Below are 12,259 nucleotides of genomic sequence, written 5' to 3'. Positions count from 1 at the left end.
AACCTGGGGTATTCTTAACATAGAGGGGGAAGCAGTCATTCTAGGTAAGGGTTTTTTGGCTTACTGGGTGGCACTGGTAAATTGTAAGTGATGGGTTGTACAACACTGGATTTTAAATTAAACTGCTTCTCCACCTCCTTGGCTCTGATAGCTCAACTGCAATTGGGGTTTAGTTCTTGAAACACCACATTTCTATGACTCTGCAAACAAAGATGCTTGACAACCTTTTTCTATGCCATTGCAGTATAAACCTTCATATTGAGCTATAAGAGTCACTTGAGTTTAAGGATTTCATTCTGGTTGGCAGTTAGTGTTTTTCTTTTTTCTTTTTTGGTAAGTTGATGACTGCCTTTAACTCCTAGGGAATGTGTCAGGCACAAAGTTGCAAGATTTATATCATTTGAAAGCTGGGGCTCGCATTTTTCAGAAAATATTAACTTCTAGGCTTTGCCTTCTTGTTATGCACCATGTCAGACAGTGCCACTGCCCTTGTTCCAGCTGTGTATTTTGTCAAGGTGCTTAGACTAAATATAGCCAACGCTAGTCATTGTATCTAGTTGTCAGGGTCTTGGGTAGTGCATTCTGTGCGTGCCATTCTCCATTGCCAATGTCCTGAGAAAGCTTTGGCTTGTTAATTCATTAAACTTGGATTGTTAGTACTGGGTATTTTATGTATTTCTTCTGGTAACCAATTCTTGCTTTCTATGGTTTCCTACTGTTAGGTAACAGATAGCAAAATCAGTGCCATAGAATATTGCACAGGGCCATGGATGATTGGCCTGTTCATTCTATATTTGGCTTGCAGTGTTCTTGCTGTGAGCTTGTGCTTCAGAAGTGCGTGTCACATAGAACTTCCATCTCTGGTAAAGAATAAAAATGTGCTCAGCTCTGCCCTGGGGAGAGAAAACTAGATCAAATCGGTGTGCTTCTGAAATGTCCAGTTTTGGCTCTCAGGCTCAAAAACATTTAGGCAAGTAAGTGAGTTGCCATTGCATACCTTCAGGAGCATGGTTTTATACCACTAAGCTGGTCAGACATTTCATTATTATAGTGGTTTTCCCATGTTTCATTTAGCAGGAAACTAGGTTTTGTGACCAAGTCACAATAGGAATCTGAAGCTAGTCTTGACTTTCTTGAGTATATCCGTATTTCCAAATATGTGTCTCATTTGCTTACTGCATTACATTTTGAGATGTACACATACAGTCACGGGAAAAAGAAAGTACACCCTCTTTGAATTCTGTGGTTTTACATATCAGGACATAATAACAACCATCTGTTCCTTAGCCGGTCTTAAAATTGGGTAAATACAACCTCAGATGAACAACAACATATGACAACACACATGTGTTGTTGTTCATCTGAGGTTGTATTTACCTAATTTTAAGACCTGCTGAGGAACAAATGGTTATTAGTATGTTCTGATCTGTAAGACTACAGAATTCAAAGAGGGTGTACTTTCATTTTCCCGTGACTGTACTCATGTCTTTAAGTGAATGCTTAAAAAGATAATCTGTGGCGCAGTGGTAACCAACATGATGACCTTTGAATGTTACTGGACTACAACTGCTGTCAATCATGGGAGTTGTATTCCAACAATATATGGAGGGGACCGCAATGGCTACCCCTGCTGTAGAGATCCTCCAAGAATAAAGGTGAAAAATGTGTAAAGAATATATGCTATTAGGTTTGTGGAAAGAGAGAGAGAGAGAGAGAGAGAGAGAATGAGAGATCATCCCTGGTTATTTTCACCCCTCTACCCCTTCCAAAATAAAGGTTAAAAATTACTGAAAATAAATTGTAGCTAGGAATCTATTTCCCCTAAAGCACATGGTATCATGAAGTGACAGTACTAGTACACTTTCTTCAGAACTCACAGGGCTATTAGGGTTTATAAATGTTCAGGGAGGGAGCTAGGGGATCATGAACTTTCCCCTCCCCTCCTCTTTCAATGCAATGTCCTTCAACCTACCCCATTGTAACCATGATTGACTAACCAGGGGCATCCTTATTTCTGCTTATGGAACCCAGTATCAGATTCACAATGCTTAAGCTAGCGATGCATACATGCCAGCAAAAAATAGGTAGGAAAGTGGTCACAATCTGCTGTATGTTGTGAATGTAGGGACGGCAAAGGACGCATTTCATAAAAGTGCATCAGGGTATCTTCTGATTCCTATATTTTGCTTACTAAAAAATATTCAGCCCACCTGTCCTATGATTTTTCAAAGTGACTCACAAGCTGACAAGGAACAGTATCCTTTAAAATTTTTAGATGCCAATGAAACACCAGATTGTAGCTGAGTACCTTTGAACTCTGCAAGCAGCAGGAACTGAGAAAACAGTTCCTGCTGCTTGTTGTCCCCATAGTGGATAAAGAGGGAATATGAAGCATGGTCTCTTCTGAGGATCTTGGTGTGTGTATATTGAGAGAGAAGATAGTAACCAGAGCAGAAGCACTTTTTAAAAACAGCACTTGGAATTGCATCCAGAAACCAGTTGGGAAACTAGCTGTGTTCACAATGGATCGGCCCATTAGCCCTCATATTGTCCTATCTCTGTGACATAAGAAAAAGTTAAAACTCCTGTTTTCTGCAAAGCATTGGAAGACACAAGATCTACCCACCTTGGAAGAATGGCAGATGCAAGTAATGGACTACATGGAAATGGCAGAAATGACCTGCAGAATACGAGATCAAGGAGAAGAGTGGGTGGAGGAGGATTGGAAGAAGTTTAAAACCTACTTACAAAAACACTGTAAAATCTTTGAATGCTGATGACATTGAAATGAAATGAAGGGGTTCTAGTAAATAAGGGAAACAAGAGTATGAAAGAAGGGATAGACATTGGATGAAAATCGGGAAAGTATAATACGTGAGGGAAATCACTTAAGGATAAAACTAATAAGAATGAATTTGCTGATCAATTTTAAAGTGGAATACAAGAAGGGGAGGCGGGTGGAAGTCAGGAAAATAAGGCAATGAATGATAAGAATCTGAAAAGAGGTTCTTCTCTTTTTTCTTTTCTTTTTTTTGTTAATTTTTTTAAAATATCTTTTTCCTTTTTCCTGGTTTGCTATATATTTTTTTCTTTTTCTTTTTCTATTTGTTGTGTTTTAATTGTTGGTATTTGTTGGTGTTTTAATATGTATTGTTTTTCTTTTGTATTGTTTTTTTCTTGTAAAACTTAATAAAATATTTTTTTTAAAAAAAAACTCCTGTTTTCTGTTGTGTAGTAGCTTCATGTCTGTGAAAACGCTACTCTGGTATTTCCTTGTAGAGGAAGATAGCGTGTCTCAACATCATGGGCGCAATATGCAGCAAGGAAGGGTGTAAAAAGGTAAAGGGACCCCTGACCATTAGGTCCAGTCGTGCTCAACTCTGGGGTTGCGGCGCTCATCTCGCTTTATTGCCCTAGGGAGCTGGCGTACAGCTTCCGGGTCATGTGGCCAGCATGACTAAGCTGCTTCTGGGGAACCAGAGCAGCGCACGGAAACGTTGTTTACCTTCCCGCTGGAGCGGTACCTATTTATCTACTTGCACTTTGACGTGCTTTCGAAATGCTAGGTTGGCAGGAGCAGGGACCGAGCAACGGGAGCTCACCCCGTCGCGGGGATTCGAACCACCAACCTTCTGATCGGCAAGTCCTAGGCTCTGTGGTTTAACCCACAGCGCCACTCAGGTCCCAAGGAAGGATGTAAATTGTAATAAATGAATGGCTGTTTTTGTAAAGTTCTTCTGTCTTTGTTAAGTGTGACTAGGAGGGTATTGAGTGAAGCATTTAGGATTTGATAACATCTTTTCACTGCTATGTTTTCCAGCAATGCTATTGGTCCCTTGGTTGCCCTCTGGCTTATTTATGACAAGGGTGGCGTACTGCAAGAAGCTCCTACCCCCATATGGCTGCTCCTTTACGGGGGCGTTGGCATCTGTGTGGGCCTCTGGGTCTGGGGGAGAAGAGTGATCCAAACAATGGGGAAAGACCTCACACCCATCACGCCGTCAAGGTACGTGCCCATCTCCTGCATCTAATTGCCCTGGCATCTCATGCTAGCTATGCCGTAGCATATGTGTGCCTAATGATTTCTGGTTTTGATCGGAATAGTGATGTACGTAGCTTTCTCTTTAAACTAATGGCACTGTTGTTTGCATTGTTGAGGTCTAGTTGGGCAGAATAGCCTACCAATGTCTGAATAGCATAGAGAGGCAAAAATTAGGAAATGGCAAAAATCGAAGTAGTTTTCCATGTGCTTCTGAATGATTAAAAAAAGAAACGAAACCTGTGATTTTTTTATTTGCTTTTAATGCATACTAGACCTCTGCTGCTAACCTGTTTACTAATTGAGCATGATTTATTGGAATGTAGTATAGGTTGTCAGTAGCAGCGAGCTGCTCAGCTAATTTAATGTGGATGTGTGTGTCCAGTTTTTGTTATTCAGCAGCTCTTTGTTCTCTCACTTAATATAACTCAATGACCAAAGATCAGTCGGAGGGAACCGGTTGGAGACGATGCTGGTAAGACGTTGGCATGTTGCATGGTGTCAGCCCAGACTGATTGATTACACTTTTTTTTTAAGAAAGAGTGACTGTGAAGTGTTTTTTTTATGCTTCCTGCAGTGGATTCACTATTGAGTTGGCTTCGGCGTTCACAGTTGTGATAGCTTCCAATATTGGACTTCCTGTCAGTACTACACACTGCAAGGTATGCCTTTGCCATGTGACTGCAGCCAGGCCGGTCTGGACTGTTCGTGTTTTAACTCTGCTGCCCAGATCAGTTTATAGCGGCATGATACCACAATGAGGAAATGCACACGTCCATTTCACATCCAAGAACTCTCCCCACCCCACCCGTCACTCCACTCATATGAATGGACAGCCCTTAGGTTCCCTTCTCAGACATGTCACCCTTTTTGCACATTGCGGAATCAAAGTATTTCCTCTCCCCCACAAACACTTGTTATCAGATTATTCCCTACACATCCACATGGAATTCGGCATAGTGGTATGTTCCCCGAAAGAACAATCCATCAACCATTGGCCTTTTGCATTGCCCGTTAATTTCAGAGGGCCTTTTGCAGAAGGAAAGATTGGTGGGGTTGCACACCAGGAACCGTCTAATCTCGATGTTTTCACATGGTCATGGAACTGCACATGAGAACATTTAGGAATAATGACACTAGCCCAAATGTTTTAGAGTGTAGTAGGGGCGGATGGCCCGAGGCGTTTTGACGCCTGAGGCAGGAAATCCAAGTCGCGCCCGCCTATTGGAATTAAAATAACGAACCAAAAATCTACATTGTGCTGCCCTTGACTGGTACACCAAAATTTGCTGCCATGCACGGTGGAGTTGGCCCTGAATAGCAGTAACTTTTTCCTCAGGTCATGCCATGTGAACGTTGATCTGCTGCACCCTTCTTTGTCCGGAGGTTCTGACACTGTTCATCGTTCATTCTTCTACTTTCCTGATGAATGCATGGCATGGGATTTCCTGTGTGTCGCTCTTACACTTCAAAATCTCCATCTGTCTTTTTTTTATTTCTTTACAGTGGATTTTGCATTGAAGTAATGTGTGCGCTAACCGTACTTGTAGCCTCAAATGTGGGTATTCCAATAAGTTCCACTCATTGCAAGGTATTGGAGTCTGCAGTGGTCATGTCAATTAAACACATGCTCAATCTTTAAAGAAAAAGAAACAAATAACAAATGCTGATTCCCCCACATCCCATTTTGCCTTCATTAAGTAATATACTACCAAGCAAGTTTTAATTTTTTTTAAAAAAGCAATAATTAAAATATGGAAATTTAGTTATTTACAAAATTATACAGAACATGTGAGTTGCAAATTCCCCCCAAATGTTAGAATGTTGGGGAGGTTTTCTTTTTTTAAAAAAAAAGAGAGCGAAAAGAAAAAGAATGTATATATTATATTATTCTTATTGCTGTTTATAAAACACATTGTAGTATTCATTTTGTAGTGTATTAACAAGCAACAGTCATCATCTTAACTTTTAGTATCCTTGCTTCTATATAAACTTAAACTTCCTAGTATTAGCTTTCGACTAACAGTTTCATACATTTTATTTTCTTCCCCCAGATTTGCAGTTTCTCATATGTAACTTTCATGGATTGTGGTGTGCATAATTTTAGGAGCATACATCACAAGTCATTGAAATACAGAACCGAGCATTCATGTATCTGAAGGCAAATGGTATTTGATTTCAAGCCAATCGGAACTAGAAGGTCTATACAGATTGTAGCTTTTCAGTGATTAATCTGCTTTTCTAACCTGTATTCTCATCAAAACGTAGTCAGCTAAACTTTGATAATGTTTAGAAATGGGTTAACTGATGCCAGTGTCACTGATACCCTCTAAAAATTGGGAAAATTCATGAAACAAAACAGAGCATAAGTTGAATATTTTTTTAATTGGTTTTAAAATTAAATTGTGGTACTTTTCATATACATCACTATTCATGCTTTCAGACCTGCCCCCCTTTATTTTAGCATATATCATATCTCTACCACTGCCCACTTTCCATTTCTCTTATTCTCCTCCCCCAAGTCCCCCCCATCTCTTTAAAAAACACCCAAACAAATAAAAAGAGTCGCAGTGGGGTGACCAATCTGCTGGAAGGAAAATCCGTAGCATAGCTGTCAACTTTCAGATTTGAAAATAAGGGATCAGCAGCCTCACCTGTCCCGGGGACAGTCTACGGGATATCTAACAATCCGGGATAGCAGCGGGAAGCAGCGGGAAATGGCTCTGGAATAAGGGAATTTCCCGCAAAAAAAGGGAAGGTTGACAGCTATGATCCGTAGCAAGTAATGAGGTAGAAGAATAGACAAAATCGCTAGGAGCTGACAACAGTTCATGTATGAATATATCACTGTTCTCCTTAAAGAAGATTGCAAAATATGAGGTTGAGTTAAATGATGTTTTTAGATACCATAATTATAGTTTATGATTATAGTCACATGCCCATTACCTTCAGGGCTAGAAAAGAGTGCTACCCCCCACCCACAATTTCATAAACAGAAGCCAATGCCATCCCCGCAATCCAGGCAAAGATTCCATTTACAGAAGCCATCTGGACTGACAATTGACTTTTACGTCCGCATTGGTGACAGAACCGTGTTTTCTGCTGCACCTAAGAACAACAGGATAACTTAAATGGTCTTGGAAGGCTGCAGGGCACACAGAGCTCTTGTCATCCTAAACATTATCACTGCTCACCACTTTGCCTGGTGCCTGCGCAGATAAATGTTCCAGTGTTGCTGCCCTAGTGTCAGCAGTCGTCATGTGAGCAGAGCCTTGCATTTGCACAAGTGATTCCTGCTGGTGGTGTAGGTCCTGTTCTGGAAAGGATCAGGTGAAACTTCCCCAGGCAAAATGAAGAACAAAGCATGTTCATAACTATTCATAGAATCATAGAATCATAGAGTTGGAAGAGACCACAAGGGCCATCGAGTCCAACCCCCTGCCAAGCAGGAAACACCATCAGAGCACTCCTGACATATGGTTGTCAAGCCTCTGCTTAAAGACCTCCAAAGAAGGAGACTCCACCACACTCCTTGGCAGCAAATTCCACTGTAGAACAGCTCTTACTGTCAGGAAGTTCTTCCTAATGTTTAGGTGGAATCTTCTTTCTTGTAGTTTGGATCCATTGCTCCGTGTCCGCTTCTCTGGAGCAGCAGAAAACAACCTTTCTCCCTCCTCTATGTGACATCCTTTTATATATTTGAATATGGCTATCATATCACCCCTTAACCTCCTCTTCTCCAGGCTAAACATGCCCAGCTCCCTTAGCCATTCCTCATAAGGCATCGTTTCCAGGCCTTTGACCATTTTGGTTGCCCTCCTCCGCTCCCAGACCTGTTCTGGGGTTGGGGGAAGCTCGGGCTTCCCCCGCCCCAGCCCCAGCCCCGCGGCTAAAAACGAAGCCGCGTGCAGCCTCTCCTGGCTGGAGAGGTTGTGCGTGGCTAAAGAGGAAGCCAAGACTGTACATATGGATCCCGCTGGCTGTCTTGGCTTCTTTGCTCTTTGGGGCTGGGGGAAAAAATATTTCCCCCCCTTTATCCCCCCCCCCTAAAAACTAGGTGTGCCCTATGGAGCAAAAAATACGGTAATTTGGTGCACCTGATCAGTCAATTCCAGCCAGCTCCAAACTTGCTTGGAAGGGGATACGAAGCCTTCTTATTTAGCGTCCTTCCTTTCACAAATGGCTTCCTCTTGTCTGCAGAATCTCTTCTCCAGATGCTGTCTGACAAGAGGAAGGCAGAACATGATAGTGTCTCAGTTGTACTCGGCCCTTAGGGAGAAATGTAGGGTCATAAGAGGAAAACCTTGGCAATACAAGAAAACAAACTGTGGACTTAATGGCACTTAGAAGGGAAATTGGGTTAAGCAGTTAAAAGAAATGGCAGTTGCTCACATAAGACAAATCACAGTCCATTATTTGAGATGTGAAAACATAGTTATTCTTTTGAGCGAATATATTGTATTAGAAGCCTTCATCCAGAGAACAGCTTCAGGCAAGCCCTAAAATGGCAGTGATCAGAACAGGAAAAACACATACTTCTATTTGCCAGAGCGATAGAAGATTTGTCAGCCCTCTTGGCATATATGAGATAACGTACCAATAGCAGGGATGGAGGAACACTAGATTTGCAGCTTGCTAGAAAAAGAACGATTGCTCTTTCCACTATGGGGCTCAAAGCTGGACAAAATATCTACGCTCCAACCTCAAGGCTTATGCTCTTCACTTATGGAATCCAGTTTTACCACCAATTTCCAATATTCTGCCACATAATTAATTGCCACTTTCTGTGTCACATGTAGCAAACTTCTGGGCATTTTATTTGTTATAACTTGCTAGTTGTAGTTTTTGTTACTGAGTGGTGGATTTTTTGTTTTTTGTTTAAATTACCTTGTTAAGTTGCTTTGGAAATGTTTTGCCCTGAAAAGCAACATATATTACTTTAAATACATAAAACACGGTTGATTTTCTTATTTGTAATGGTTAGCCTTTCCTTTGAAAGGGGCATGGCTCAATAACTGCTATCACAGGCCTTAAATTAAGGAGAATGTCATGTAAAGCTAGAAATAATAAGAATAAGAACTGCCATGGAATCCAAATTATGCAAGGCACTAAAAGGTGTGTTTCCCTGTCCCATCCCAAATAGTTTTCAGTTTGTGTGATAAATTCTCGTAGAGCTCTTCTCCTGTGTGAAAAGGAAGCAGGAATTCCAATTTCAGATATTTTGTAATTCTGGGCTTCAGCTGACTGGCATTGGTTTGTCATAGATAGGGGTCCATAAATGTGTTTGCTGGTTGGTCAGTAGTTGCCACAAGTCTTTCTGGCAATTGTAAGTCCCTGGAATACCCAGTTCAAAGTGGGAGGATTGCATTACAAAGAAAATGGAGGGGATGAGGCATCTCATTTTCGTGAAACGGATTGATCTTGCTTAGTGCCAGGCTTTGGAGATACTTGGCGCATCTCCTGCTGCTTCCACGTGCCTCCAAAGCATGGTTTGGTTTGGCCCAGCCCTTCCCCTGAATCGCCTTACATGCCAGAGGGACGGTAGGGCGATGGTGATCACAGATAATAGCTGGTTACTAAAAGCAAACCCAAATTTATGGACCCCAGGTCATAAAGCATCTGTTGCCCATGTTAAGATGCCTTTAATTCTCATTCCCTTCTCAAACTTCCAAGGTTGGTTCTGTGGTGGCAGTCGGCTGGATACGCTCCAAGAAGGCTGTTGACTGGCACCTCTTCCGCAATATCTTTGTCGCCTGGTTTGTGACTGTCCCCGTGGCTGGCTTGTTCAGCGCTGCCATCATGGCACTCTTCATGTACGCCATCCTGCCGTACGTCTGACATCGCTGCTCCTTCCATGGAAGAAGGGGGGGCCTCTGAAGAAGCAAAGGTCTCCCCTCCAGAGCGCAGAGCTCCCTATTTAAACCATGCAGTAAGAGCTGATCAGCAAGGATTTGTCATCAGAATCTAACATCTGCTGTACATAACATCTGTGTCATTGGTGACATAACATGTGGTGCCGTTTCCTTATGTATTAAAGAAATATATATATATGCTTACAGTAGGTAACACTACCTTAAGTTATAAGTGAGGTGAAAATAATTGCCTAGAACCTAATCCCTAGTAAAACTTGTACATAATGTATCATTCAGTAGCCATTTTTTAAATCTTTTAAAAGAACCTGGGATGTGTTTGTCAGTTTGATAAATGATGAAGCAAAAAGATGAGATTCTTTTTTTGTAAAAAAAAAAAGTGCTGTTCAATGATACTGGAAGCAAAGTGCAGAGGTACATTGGCAAAAACTCGGTTCATATCATATTGTTGTGTATAATACTGTATGAACATTGAATTTGTAAATACTTACAAAAATGTAACTTTTTAATGGTGCATTTCCCTCATATATTTTGGATAAGAAAGTTTAGAAAGTACCAAAGAAGGGGGAATAGCTTGTCAGTATTATATTTGTCTATCTGTGTGCTGTTTCTCTCTCTCTCTCTCTCTCTCTCTCTCTCTCTCTCTCTCTCTCTCTCCTCACCTGCAACCCATTTAACTTTCTAATTAAAGTTATTTTCTACCAGTCAGCCACCAGCAAAGCCAGGATAGTATCGCTCATGTTTTACTGTAACAGGTAAAGTGTCGTACTGCTGCGGTCTTACGTAAAAAATATCATCCACAGAGGATTTTAGTAAAAGTGTCAAACCTCAAATCAAACAAGTATTTTCCACCCCTTGTATATAGGTCCAATTCTGCTCTCAAAACAGCCATCTGTCAGCAAGCTCAAGGGGGGGGGGGAGAAAGATGGGGTTTCAGAAAGGTTTTGCATTGCTTTTCCTGATGCACCCAGTGTCAACAGTAACGTGGTGGCATCTAGATTGGTAGTGTTATGCCCAGTGTCTGAAAGGGAGCAATCTAGGACAGTTGGGGTGCTCACCAACAGTGTTTGGTGGTTAAGATTTTTATACTACAGTTACTCTCATATCTGGAGGAGGAGTGAATACAAGAACCATTTCTGACCAAGTGTCGGAGCATGTGGAAGGAATCTAAGCTACAGCTCTCCCTGCCAGTTCAGTGCTCGCAGGGGAAGGAGTTGCAGTGTGGGTTCCTCTGCTGTCTCCTGGGACTTAGGACATTGCCAAGGGTGCCTGGGAAAAATCACATTGCGACTGGTTCGGAACTGCTAAAGGCAGTGCCCGATACTCAGAAACGTGTTGTCCCTTTTTGAAGAGGCATCCAAATCTGCCAGTTGTCATATGAAGACACTACTGAAGAGGCCTACAAGGTCTCTGGCCCTAGAACTGCAATTTGTCATAGTTTGGTAGATACACACTGATGAAACCCCCCCTCCAAATCTTTATTAGTATAAAGGGACCTTATTAACTTGGCAGACAGTGGATTGAATCCAGTTCCTCTTGCTATGGGAACCTTGAGTTCCCAAGGCTTTTGGGAAGCCTTGTTGAAACGAATCTGTGTTCTTGAGCAATTCCCATTTGTTTCCATTGGGCTCATAAATGAGCACTTCCCAGAGGATTTTGCTACTTGTAACGGTGTCCAGGTTGGGTTTACTGGAGTGGGCTTGAGGTCATGCTTGGAGAATGTTGGGAGCCTAGGACTGTTGAAATGCTGCTAAAAAAAATTTGATACATGAGCTTTCTTGGTACTCCATTGTGATCCTTTTTCATTGGTCATTCATTCTAAATTTATAATAAAAGAATACATTGCCCTAGAACTGCTTTCTTGTTTTTTTTAAAAAAAGATACTGAACCATGTGTTTTTACTATTTACAACCTACTAAGCTGTGGGCACTTCCTAACTCAAAGCATTCCTCGCTTACTTTGCATTTGTTATAATCCTTTCATTTGCTTTCACTCTGTGTGAGTTCTTGTTTAGAAATTTGTAACAATGGCCTGGAAAGGGGGGGCGGCACAGAGGAACACACCCATTGGCAAAGCCCAAATAAAGCCAAGCTCTGTGTAGAGCAAACAAAAACTTCCATTTATTTCACTTGGGACTGTTTGTCCCAGGATGAAGATCCCCTTATGAATTACCATAGCACTCTTTCGGTAGTAATCCCGTAATGAACATCTCATACATAAAAATGCAAATGAATGTGCTTCCATGAGCCTAGAGAAAGCGATGCTTGGACGCTACTGTCACAAGCACATTTGTGCAAAGGAAATCCAAGGAAAATATGTCCTCCTTATTCAAGACCCAGTGCTGCTGTGG

The 12,259-nt window shown here is 41.6% G+C and overlaps 1 protein-coding gene across 8 annotated transcripts in view; it reads left to right on the top strand.

The window, feature by feature from the left end:
- SLC20A2 (solute carrier family 20 member 2) overlaps window positions 1–10,723 on the top strand; it is a 106,010-nt gene extending 95,287 nt beyond the window's left edge. For 3 of the 8 annotated variants that reach the window (XM_053363021.1, XM_053363023.1, XM_053363022.1), the window contains exons 9-11: window positions 3,821–4,006; window positions 4,617–4,701; window positions 9,713–10,723. In XM_053363021.1, the coding sequence (XP_053218996.1) occupies window positions 3,821–4,006; window positions 4,617–4,701; window positions 9,713–9,877 (436 nt within the window). In that variant the 3' untranslated portion in view covers window positions 9,878–10,723. Of the gene's footprint in view, window positions 1–3,820; window positions 4,007–4,616; window positions 4,702–5,545; window positions 5,631–9,712 lie in introns of all 8 variants that reach the window. The other 5 variants (XR_008327354.1, XM_053363026.1, XM_053363025.1 and 2 more) reach the window with 5 other exon arrangements.
- Window positions 10,724–12,259: the final 1,536 nt, after the last annotated feature.

Source organism: Podarcis raffonei, chromosome 13 (genome assembly GCF_027172205.1).
Source record: "Podarcis raffonei isolate rPodRaf1 chromosome 13, rPodRaf1.pri, whole genome shotgun sequence".
Taxonomy (NCBI): domain Eukaryota; kingdom Metazoa; phylum Chordata; class Lepidosauria; order Squamata; family Lacertidae; genus Podarcis; species Podarcis raffonei.
The sequence above is the reverse complement of the archived record's forward strand: the minus strand, read 5'-3'. Positions and strand labels throughout refer to the sequence as shown.